This window comes from Rhineura floridana, chromosome 13, assembly GCF_030035675.1.
Source record: "Rhineura floridana isolate rRhiFlo1 chromosome 13, rRhiFlo1.hap2, whole genome shotgun sequence".
In the NCBI taxonomy this organism is placed as follows: Eukaryota; Metazoa; Chordata; class Lepidosauria; order Squamata; family Rhineuridae; genus Rhineura; species Rhineura floridana.
The window spans coordinates 40,065,568-40,077,617 of NC_084492.1; the positions used below are offsets into that span (position 1 = coordinate 40,065,568).

The window sequence follows — 12,050 nt, forward strand, 5'->3', positions numbered from 1 at the left end:
ACTGTGCGCTGTGAGAAGTACATTCTTTTGTTTGTCCTCAGTCTCCCAACAGTCAGCTTCATTGGACTGACGCCATTGGATTTTAGTATTATGAGAGATGTAGAAAAGCTTCTCTCTATTCACTTTCTCCACACTATGCATAATTTTATTACACTTCTATCAAACACTGGCAAGGGGGTTGTCAACGTCTGCCTTCTACTAAGCATCTGCTTGCCTGAAAAAGCAACAGAAGAGGTCACATAGTTCAGTGGTAAGTATTTGTCCTTCCCAGGTGTGATCCTTGGCATCTTCAGGTACTGCTGGGGACATTCTGTGTCTGAATCCCTGGAGAGCTGATGCCTGCCTGTGCAGACAGCATTGATCTGGGTGGCCATTGGTCTGACCTGGTATAAGGCAGCTTCCTAAAGGCCTCAGAACAGGTCTGGGGAACCTGCGGTTGTCCAGATGTTGTTAGCCTCCAGTGGCTGCCATCTTGAATTGCAATTCTAAAAACGTCATTAGGGCAAATACCTTTTGCGAAGCCAAAAAAAAAAATTACCAAAGTGCAACTGTAACATTTTAAAGTGTCACACACTTTGTTGTTTTTACTGCAATGGGCTAACAGAGCCCTGCTACTCTGCAAAGTATGGCTTGTATCCAACAGTTTTGGTCACTGAAATTAATGGACCTAGATTAGTCATGTCTGAGTACAACTAGCACTGGATACAGGCCTTTTTACTGGTGTGTCCTATGAAAGAGTGGTGATTTTTAAACAAGAGTATTTTTACCTAATTTTAAACAAGAGTATTTTTTATCTAAATCTTGTTTCCTGTTGACCTAACACAAATTAACAAGAGGTCCCCAAGAGAATACAATAATAACCAGGTAGTTCCCCCCCCCCGAATTCCACCCTTGAGGGGAGATGTTTTGCTCGCCAAGACCTTTGCTCCAATCTTGACATTCAGAACTCAGGAAAAGCTCCACATGGTGGCCTGTCTTGTCGGCCTTGAAAGTGGGGTGTAGTGATCAGAGTGCTGGACCGGGGCCTGGGAGACCAGGGTCCAAACCCTCTCGGCCATGACGCTCACTTGGGTGACCTTGGGGGCCAGTCACTATCACTCAGCCTAGCCTACCTCACAGGGTTGTTGTGAGGGTGAGACCCATGTTTGTATGCTTCCTTGGAGGAAAGGTGGAATATAAATGTAATAATAAATAACCCTGATGCCTCAGAATGAATGGGTGGGAGATGAAACGCGGAGTTCAGGCGGAGTTTCTAGGAGAGAAAAATAAAATTTTCTTCCATTTGTTCTTTTGCTTTATTAACACGTTTGCTTGACTTTGGAACTTACTGCGATGTTAAAAGGGGTTTTCGTTTGTATTTATTGTTTGTTGTTGGGAGCTCGGCAAAATCGTTTTTAAAAAGAGCTTTAATAGTGCGGAGGACGATGGCGGCGGCGGCGGCGGCGGCAGCGGAGGGGATCAGCCTCCCTCTTTATTTCCCGCCCCCCGAATGGCGTCGTCGTCGTCCTCCTCGCCAAGCGAGCCGCGGTCTTTCTCCTCGCAGCCGCCGTTGCTGTTCCCGGCGCGGCCTGCAGGCGGCAGAACCGAAGCCGGCCCGGCTCTCCTCAGCGGAGTTCCCGGGGGCAGCCGCCGCCTCAGACCAGCGCGGAGGAAGCCCCGCTGACGACGAGAACGCAGCAGCAGCAGCAGCAGCAGCAGCAGCCCCGCCGGCGGGAGGAGATGCGATGACAACGTCCGCCCTGCAGGTACCGGCCGCGCCGCATCCCGTTCAGCCCCGGGCAGCCGGCCTACGCCAGGCCCGTGCTTTGCGGCCTACTGGGGCGGGGAGGCGCTCGCGGCCGCCCGAGGGGTTCCCGCGGCAGAGCCCTCGAGGAAGGCGGCCCTCCCTCCCTCGGTCAGAGCCCCGGCCGCCTTCCCCGCCCCGCTTCCAAAATGGCCCCTGTTCTGGTAACGAGGTGGGGACCCTCCCCAAAGCCGTCTTCCATTCGGAGCGGGGAGGAAATAGAAAGGGGGTCCTTTGCTGATTAAATGTAACTATTTGGGGGTTTGTTTTGCGAGCCGACGTTGAGAAGGGAGAGTGGGGGGCCCGCCCGGCATCTTAATGGAGGGGAGGGGGCTCCGGGGTCGCTCATCTCCAGCCCGGAGCCTCGAACCGGGGCGGGCTGGGCGCTTCCCTCCGCCAGTCGAGTCGCTCCGGGGCCAGAGACATGCCCGCAAAGGGTTGTAGGCAGCATAGGCTTACTCAGAGTAGACCCGTGGAAGTGGCTGGAGACCTATAGCTTTCAACGGGTCTGCTCTTGCGTATAGCTTGGATATACGTGCATATAGGCATTGTGCTCTCACAAACCATCAAGTCGTGGGCACGCTTTGATGCCTGGTTCTTTAAATGTTTTCAATTCAATTTATTGTGTGGACACAGACCCAATAAGGCAAATCATCAGATAAAATAAAACAGTCTATAAAACAGTTAAAATATACAATAAAGTATAAATATGACTTTAAAATGGAACAGTACAGTTTGAAAAAGAGGACCATCTTACGTATTCTTTGAACTGAAAAAAGGAGTTTATCTACTAGCTCTGTGGTCAACTTGTTGGTATCAGCCGAAAGATGTTTCAAATACCAGTCCAAAGACCTACCAGGAAAATTTTCCATAATAGGACCAAGGAATCTAGTACGATCTTACCTATAAAAATTACAAGCATTAATCTACATTAATTGCTATTTGCCTCATCTGTAACGCTGCGGTCCAGGGTGTTTCCAGGATGCTTCCCATCAACAGACCTCGCGCTGCCTAGAGGTGTAGGGGAGGTGCTGTTGCAGAGAGATCAGCGCCCTCTTTGGTTAGCTCATTCTGGGGTTACCTGGAGGAGGCTGCACTTTTCTGTCATCTTACAGCATCTGTGGTGGACCTGTAGAGTCCTCAGGCACAGCCTGTCCAAAGCAGCTCACAAGACTAGCTTGGGCTCTTTTGTGGTCTGGGTGGTTTTGCTTCCTACATGACATATTTGGGGGCAGGGGTGACAGTCCATAAGGTGAGTCCAGTGTATGAGAGATCCATGCCCTACACCCAACCTCCCCATGCCCCCCCATAACGCTGGGAGTGCACCCACCCTGCTTCCTCAGGCAGCCTGCTTTTGGCCCGGGCACAGCCAATTCCTGCCCAAACTCATTTGGGGTAGAGCAGCCTGTAAACTAAAAGCAGCAGAAGAGACTGGCCTGCTCCTTCTGAATTGTGTCCTGCCCAACAGCATCCAGCTGGCAGATGGTTCCTGCTGCCTGTCTCTTTTGTATGAGAATCTGTTGCTTTGTGGTGGAACTTGGACTTGGAACTTGGGTCCAGGGTCCAGGCAGCCAATTTTGTTAGCTTGGTTTCTTAAGGTCTCTCCCCTTTAATCAAAGCCCTTAAAAGCCCAGATCTTCCATCTCCATCCCTCTCAGTAGCTTGCTTTCTAATCCTCATGGTGGTTAAATCACAGACAACAGTTTGTGCAGCTGAAGGCAAGGGCCTGCTCACCAGAATAGAAAGCATGCATGGACAAAGGTGCATGCTTCTCAATTCCAGGATCTCTTCCACCCATTTAAAGAGATGCTTAGTCTCATCTGCACCATTTTCACCTGTGGCCTGGTCAAACCACAAAAAAAATTCCAGTTTCTTAGGGCTAATACCAGACTTGTAGCTTCTTGGGAGACTCAGTGCTGTGGATTTTTCTAGCTGTTCTTCTGGTATCTCTCCCCGAAACCTGAGCCAAGTGTTTTCTTTCCAGAAAGCCATTGATTTGGTCACAAAAGCCACTGAGGAGGATAAAGCAAAGAACTATGAAGAGGCCCTGCGGCTCTACCAGCATGCGGTGGAGTACTTCTTGCATGCCATCAAGTGTGAGTCTGACTGGGGAGGGGAAGGGGTGCTTAGTGGCACCTTTTCATGTGGCACTGGGCAGGCAGCCGTGTCAATGAAACGGAGGCCCTCCTCAGAGCAGCAACCTCCTTTGCTCTGCCTGCTGAGAAGTTGGCAGGGAGTGGAGGGAATCAGGCTGGCAGCCTCCCTGCTCAGGGCTCTTTGGCTGTCGCCCAGACATGGGGTGGTGACAGTAGGAACACAGGTGAAGTGATGTGGAGAACGTAGGTAGAGTTAAGGTTTCCTCCCTCTCTGATAATACTAGAGAGAGCTCAGGGGTCACTCCAAAGACGCTGACAGGCAGGAGATTCAGGAGAGGCAAGAGGACTGACTTCTTCATACAGTGTATAAGCAAGATTTAGAATTCTCTGCCACAATGTTTGGTGATGCCCACTGGTGTAGATGGCTTTAAATGAAGGTTAGACAATCCCATGGAAGAGGAAGAGAGGTGGGCAAATGGCTGTCATGTATTGGCTATTTGTCAAAAGCTTGCACTGGCTGTCCATACACTGCCAGACTAGGTTTAAGGTTCTTGTGTTAATGAACAAGGCCCTTAAGAACGTGGATCCAGGATAGCTCAGGGATCGCCTGGATCCCTTATTATCTCTGCTTGATCGCTGAGGTCTTTGGGAGAGTCGCTGCTAGTGGTCCCCTATAGCTCATATCCACCAAGAACTGTGCATTCAGTATTGTGGTCCTAATTTTATGAACTCCCAGTTGAGGTCAGGCAGGCCCTGTGGAACTTCCAGCTCCTACTGGAAACTTTTTTTTATTCCAGCAGGCATTTTAACTGAATTCTGGTTTTATAGTTTTAACTCATTTTTAGTTTTTATTGTATCGAGTCTCTCGTAGACCACTTAGAGATGATTGTAATTAAGTGGCATATAAATTATCAAAATTATATAAAATAAAATTTTGATCAAACTGTTGAACCTCCATGGACAGAAGCAGTATGGTACTACCTAATACGAGTCCCTGTGGGCAGCAGTAGGGGAGGACTGTTACCTTCAAGACCTGCTTGTGGGCTTCTTCCCAGAGGCGTCTGGCTGGCTATGGTGGGAAAGCAGGATGTTGGACTAGATGGGCCTTTCCTGGGTGTGACCCAGCAGGACTCCTTCAGTCTCTCAGCTGGCTGCCCCACAGCTGAGCCTGGAAAATGTTGCCGCAGGGAGCCTTAGGTAGGGTGGGACTGGGCAGCCCAGGGTCTCTTCCTCTGCTTGGCTTGAGAGCAGCCACTCTTCCATGTACCCCACCTGTTGCCCTTCTAGATGATGCTCACAGTGACAAGGCCAAGGAAAGCATCCGGGCAAAGTGCGCACAATATCTGGACCGGGCGGAGAAGCTGAAGGACTATTTGCGGAACAAGGAGAAGCAGAGCAAGAAGCCTGTCAAAGAAGCCCAGAATGACAGCAAAGGGTACGGGGCCAGGGGTGGGGGATGTCATGGAGGCAGGGCTCACCCAGCCTTGCTCTCTTGTCTCTGCTTCCTCATTGCTTTAAACCCAAGCGGTGTGTGTCTCTCTATGCAAGCGCAGAGGAATCAGGTGCGACAGGAGGTCGATAAATGTGTGAACGAGGCCTGCCGACGTGCTCAGGGGTTCAGTGTCCTGCCTTGCTTTGCCCCCAGAAGCAGCATAAATTATTCCAATCAGGCAAATATACTGGAACCTGCAATGTTCCTGTAATTGTAGGGTAAAGCATCTGAGTCTTATTTTTTGCATTTAAAAAGGGGCAAAATTTAAACTACATCCAGGAGAAGCAATCTGTTTTAGTCAACAGAAGTGGGGGGTGGGGGTGGCAATGGGATCAGTTCATCAACCCCAAAGGAAAATCAGCTCCAGCTTTGAAATCCACCAAACCATCCGTTCCTTAATCTCAACAACCTCCCTGGAGTGGCGTGGAGCAGCTCTGCTCTGTGGACATCCTGCTTCATTCCAGTCCCTCCATGGATTGGGCTGGAGGCAGCACTGATGGGTGAGAAGGAGAGGATGTGGGGGTTCTTTGACTTCATGCGTAGCTGAGGCCAGACCCGTAGATTGCAGCCACTGGGAGAGACCTGGGCGCCCCTCTGTCTCTTTGTCACTGAGCTTCTGTGTTGCCCACCCTCTCCTCCGCATGCAAACCTGTAAACGAGAGCCAGTTGGAGCAGAACTGCTGTCCCTCCTGCTGGTGGGGCTGCTCCTTGCTCCAGTGGCACTCTCTGCCCCGTGTCATCGAGTGTCTCCCTCTGCAGGAGCGACAGCGACAGCGAGGGCGACAATCCTGAGAAGAAGAAGCTGCAAGAACAGCTGATGGGTAAGCCGGCCTTGAGCGGCCCCGATCCCTGTGTCTGCTGCTGGCCCCCTCAAGCCACGTGCCGCTTGCTGAAGGCAGACTTGTGGCGCTGGGGGCCCTTGTGCTCTGCTCCTGAGCAGGCAGCTCGATGGACTCTGTTGGGCAAACTGCTTTCCCCTTCCAGGTGCCATCGTGATGGAGAAGCCCAACGTGCGATGGAATGACGTGGCTGGGCTGGAGGGGGCCAAGGAGGCCCTCAAGGAAGCAGTCATCCTGCCCATCAAATTCCCTCACTTATTCACAGGTGAGGGTCCGGGTGTCCCCTTTGCTGTCCCTGAGCGTGCTAGATGTTGGGCAGGGTGGGTGAGGCCATCTCCTCTTTCTTTGCCCCAGGTAAGCGCACTCCGTGGCGAGGGATCCTCCTCTTTGGTCCTCCTGGCACTGGGAAATCTTACCTGGCCAAGGCTGTAGCCACCGAGGCAAGCAACTCCACCTTCTTCTCCATCTCCTCTTCAGACTTGATGTCCAAGTGGCTAGGAGAGAGCGAAAAGTGAGTGGCAAAGAGCCCCGGGCACGGGGAGGCAGCAGCAGACAGAAGCAGCTCTCTTGCTTGAGGAGGGGCCTGGTGTGTTGTGGAGGGGGGAGGGATGTTCCTGTTGGTGTAGGACAGGGGTCCCCCCCCCGATGTTCATGGACAGGCTGGGCTGATGGGAGCTGGAGTCCAAAAACATGGGAGGGGGGCACCGCTGTTTCCCTGCCCCTGAAGCAAGAAGAGAGAGGTGGGGGTTAGAACTGTGCAGAAGGGGTCCCCATGGAAGGCTGCAACCTGCCCCTTTTACCACAGCGGCTTGGATGCTGGTCTGCTGTTATGTATGTGTGAGTGGCTGTTGGTAGCCCTCCCCTGAGCTTCCTGCTCTGCCTTGCTTCCCCCTTAGGCTGGTGAAGAACCTCTTTGAGCTGGCCAGGCAGCATAAGCCTTCCATCATCTTCATTGACGAGGTGGACTCCTTGTGCGGCTCCCGCAATGAGAATGAAAGCGAGGCGGCCCGCAGGATCAAGACAGAGTTCCTGGTGCAGATGCAGGGTGGGTTCTTTGGGCTGCCAGCGGGGCAGGGGAGGCGCTGTCATGGGGAGCCCCTTGCACGTTGCTCCCTCTGAGCCAGCAGTCAGGGCAGGGAAGCCTGTGAAATGCATTACTGCCTTCTCCAGGATGAAGTGACTGTGGTTTTCTTCCTGGACAGGTGTTGGGAATAACAACGACGGCACGTTGGTCTTGGGTGCCACAAACATTCCCTGGGTGCTGGATGCTGCCATTCGGCGGAGGTGGGTGATAGAGGTGCTCTTGCTGGTTTCAGTCTACCAACTGGGTGCTCCTGCTGCCCAAGTGGACAGTCCTGTGGCCTCCAAAACAGCAAGACGTTCCTATTAGACCGGAACAGAGGCATTTGTTTGCATTTTTTTTCGTTTAAAAACTCTTCTGTCCTGCTTTGTTAATTGTAATTTTTGCAGGGCTTACAACGTAACTAAACCAGTAATTAGCCAGTGTGATGTAGTAGTATCAGACTGGGACCTGGGAGACCAGGATTCAAATCAGCCATGAAGCTCACTGGGTGACCTTGGCCTCTCAGCCTAACCTACCTCACAGGGTTGTTGCAAGGATAAAATCGGGGGGGGGGGAGAGAACTGTGTTTGTATGCCACCTTGTGTTTGAAGGAAAGGTGGGATATACATATTAAAATAAATAAAGCTATATTACATTTCTGTCCTGTCTTTCCCATTTTATCCCCACGATGATCCTGCGAGGTAGGTTAGACTGCAAGGGAGTGACTGGCCCAGGGGTACGCAAGGAGCGTCATGACTGAACAGGAATGTGACTCTAGGTCAAACCTCATCATCACACTTTCAGCAAAACAAGACACAAAGAAACCACCCAGATTTCAGACAGCAGTGTTAAAATAAAAAAAGAAAGGATCAAAGGGTCCTAACCATTTTAAATCATGTGCAAATAATTATGTTTTCAGCTGGCACCTGACAGCCATCCATTAGGGGCCAGCAGGGAGGAGTTGTCCCTTGCAGATGTGGGGAAGAGAAGGGGATCAGTGGCCCCCACACACACTTTGGAGGCTGGCTGTCGCATGTGTGCCTGTATTTGTACACAGGTTTGAGAAACGGATTTACATCCCGCTTCCTGAGGAGCCAGCCAGGGCCCAGATGTTTAAGCTGCACCTTGGCAACACGCCGCACAGCCTGATGGAAGCCAACATCCATGAGTTGGCCCAGAAAACAGACGGCTATTCAGGGGCCGACATCAGCATCATTGTGCGCGACGCTCTCATGCAGCCTGTCCGCAAAGTGCAGTCGGCCACACACTTCAAGAAGGTAAAGGTGGCATTTCCTATGGGGGCTGTGCCAGGGCAGGCCCCTCCCACTCTTGCTTGAAGGAAAGGGGGCAGCGGCAGCTGCCATTTCCTCTGGGCTCCCAGCTGCTCCCACCCTCTTTCCCTGTCAGTACCAGGAGGGGCTGCTTTTAGCAGAGGAGGAGGGTGGCCCTGTCCGGCCTGGCTCACTCTGTGCGTGTCCATTGGGAAGGAGGCATCCAGACATGACTTGTCTCTGCCTGCCACCCAAAACGGAGGGTTGTGTGATACTCTTTCCTAGCCCTGGGCAGGCAGGCAGAGGATGCTCCTCCCCAGTTCCTTCCCTGCCTCAGAGCAGCTTGACCTGCCTCTCCGTGTTTGTCCTCCTTGACCCGTACTGGCACTTACTATATTTTGTGGAGATCCTGCTGCTCCTTTCGAGAGTACCCAAAGGGCTTACGAGAGGCTGCCCGGCATCTGCTCAGCCTTAATCATGTCACAACTGAATGGCTTTTTGAGAGGATTAAAGAAAACCTCCTTGGCCAGGCAAGAGACTTTTGATTTTCCAAATGCTGGGGATTCAGGAATGCTGTCTTGAGTCTCCTGCCTGTTCCTTTCAAGCAGAGTGACCAACCTATTTGCAGGGCGACTGGAGGCCTCTCTCCTTTTCCTATACCTGCTTTAGCTTTGTGTTGCTTCTGTGCCTCCCGGGACCTAAGAATTGAGAGTCCACCTTGCCTCCCCCCCTCCAAAACTACCCATCGACACACTGTCTGTGTCCTTGTTGCAGGTCCGTGGACCATCCCGCACCAGTCCTGGCATGGTGGTAGATGATCTGCTGACCCCTTGTTCCCCGGGAGATCCTGGTGCTATTGAAATGACGTGGATGGAGGTACCTGGGGACAAGCTTCTGGAGCCTGTTGTCTGCATGGTGAGTGACTCAGATGCCCTGGCTCCTTCCTGCGCTCATCCCCTCCTCTCCCAGGGCTTGCTTGACTGCATATTGATACAAACGCCAATGTGCCCCTTGCTGGTGGCATCCAAGGAGGGCATATGATAGGTGAGGGCTTACATTTATTTAGTTCCAGCTTACGGTGCAGCAAAACTTTACGCTTTAAGCCCATAATTCTTAGTTGTCTTTGTTTGGAGCCACTGACCACCTTAGTTCTTCTTCTCTCCCTTGGCTTGCTCTACTGCGCTCATGTCTTGCGCAGCTGCATACCCAAATTTCTCACATGAATGAATGTGCAGTTGCTGGACTCTTCCAAATGAGTGGCACTGGCAGAGAAGGCAGGAGGCAAGGCAGAGCAGGACACCCACAATGCCCCTGCCCAGCTCTGTGTGGCAGCTGCAGGTGTGGAGGAAGCACGATGCCCACTTCTGGCCCAGCTGCTTGTGAGGCGTTTCCACTCCCAAGACTTTTGAGGGTTTTCTGGCTGAGACACATGATCAGCCCTTCCTGAACGTTCTCTTCTGTTTCTGCAGTCGGACATGCTGCGCTCGCTGGCCACCACCCGCCCCACTGTGAATGCAGAGGATCTCCTGAAGGTGAAGAAGTTCACGGAAGACTTTGGCCAAGAGGGTTAATGTTGTGCCCTGGGGGAACAGCGGTGATGGGCATTTTACCACAGAAGCGTGTGTACGCCCTTTGTGCTGAGAGTGGATTGTGCCAAGCAGAGATTAGCATCCAGCTTTGCCCTGCCTCTGTCTGCGCGTGGGGCACCTGTTTGGCCGGGGAAGGGAGAGGAAGAGGTGACATGACCTCCGTTGCTACTGTGGGAGATGGACGCAAAGGGGACAAGGCTGAGCCCAGCCCGCTGGCCTTTCCCAGCAAGACATCCCTCCCTTCGTGGCTGCTCTTTTGTTTTTTTTCTTTGGCTTGGCTTGTTTATATACAAATAAAAGCAATCCGAAACCACCACCATCCTGCCCCCCTTTTTCCCGAGATGCCATCCAGCTCATGTGGTGACAACACCTGGTGCCACCCCAAAGAGAACTGAACTGGCTTTGCTGAAGCTGAAATCCTGCACTTCCAGGCTTGAGCTGGACTTTGAAGAAAGTGGCCTTCCTCTTGCGCCATGGAACTGGCAAGGAGCTATTCCAGGGAGAAGCTCTCTCTGGCCTCCGTGCAGCCTGGCCAAGCGCTGGCCTGCGGCGTGGCCTAAGGTGCGGCCTCTGAAAACATGCCCGGCCCCCCAGGATATGCCCTGCTGCAAAACTCAGTGCTCTTCAGCCCTGTAACGTGCCTGTATAGCACAGAAAAAGCAGAAAGGTCGCCCATCAGGAGAGGGCTGCAGCTGTGCTCTTAGCTGCTCCAAGCCCCACGGCCTCTTCCAGGCACTGTGGCTCCATCCTGGTGGTCCTTAGAAGGGATGATGTCTGTCCTCTGCCAGCTGCAGCAGAAGACGTGGAGTGGCTGGGCAGCTGTTGATCCATGGATGTGGGGGGTCCTGCAAAGGAGATGGACAAGTGTCCCCTCTTTGGAGCTGTGGAAAATCTGCCCACCCTCCCCCTGGTGTGTCTCGGCTGCAAGCGGGTGCTATAACCTGTTTAAATCCATGCCATGGAGAGGCAAGGAAGGACTCACCATTTAGACCTCACTAGGGGGGGTGGTCTTCACGGCACAGAGGGAGAGGGCTGGGCAAGGCTTTCCTGTAGGCACCTATTTACAGCCAGGGTTTTAGCTTCCCTGGGGGTAACTGCTGATTCTTAGTTGCGCAACAAATCCGCCTCTCTCCCTGCCACTAAAGCTCCTGTCCCACACTTGAGTTTTCTTTTGCCTTAGTACTACTGAGGAAGGCCTGGGAGTGTGTGTGTGGGGGGGTGCTGTTTTAATCCTCTGGAAACTTGGTGAGTAGCAGGGAGAATCTCTTCACTGTCAAGGGGTTGAACAGTCTGTTTGCTGCCTGACCCCTTTGCTTGTCACATGTACATAATTTTGGGTTGATTCTAGTGTGGGGAGAGGGGACAGTTTATGGAAGAATAAAGTCTTGAAAATGAGGGTTTGGAACTATTAGCCTTTTTTAAATTCTGTTGACTTCTGACAGACACCATAAAATTGTACAGTTTGCTTATCTCTGTTGTCTGAAGACCTTCCTCTTTCAACAAGGCTTTTAAGTAGAGACCTTTTCCCAGTTTGTGTCTGTGTTGGAATTATTTTTAGGGTTTTTTAAAAAGATGTTTTAAAGATTTTTTTTTAAGATTTTTTTGAAGATGTTTTTAGTTTTTGTTTGCTGTCTTGGGCTCCTTCTAGGAGGAGGGGAAGGATATAAATTAAAGAAATGTCAGCAAGGGAAGCACCTGGGCACACATTTGCAGGTGGAAGATTCCTCTGGAAGAAAAAAATAAAGTGACAAGTTTCTTCACAGGCTAAGAAAGAAAAGGCTGCCGCTTTCTTCTGCTTTTCTTTCATCCGCATCCCTATACCCCGGAAGTGCTGAGGGGCAAAGGCCAAGAGACCTGGGGAAGTGCAGTGCCAAGATAAGCAAAGGCTGCTACCTCAGACTTGGGTGTGCAGCAGAG

General features: G+C 51.9%; 1 protein-coding gene across 1 annotated transcript; it reads left to right on the plus strand.

Moving 5' to 3' along the window:
* The first annotated feature begins 1,484 nt into the window (after positions 1-1,484).
* On the plus strand, positions 1,485-11,528 carry VPS4A (vacuolar protein sorting 4 homolog A). Its single transcript, XM_061594589.1, has 11 exons — positions 1,485-1,745; positions 3,768-3,879; positions 5,167-5,314; positions 6,131-6,192; positions 6,356-6,475; positions 6,565-6,721; positions 7,107-7,255; positions 7,413-7,494; positions 8,331-8,550; positions 9,319-9,459; positions 10,014-11,528. The coding sequence occupies exons 1-11, from the start codon at positions 1,725-1,727 to the stop codon at positions 10,113-10,115; spliced, it is 1,314 nt and encodes a 437-aa protein (XP_061450573.1). The 5' UTR covers positions 1,485-1,724; the 3' UTR covers positions 10,116-11,528.
* Positions 11,529-12,050: the final 522 nt, after the last annotated feature.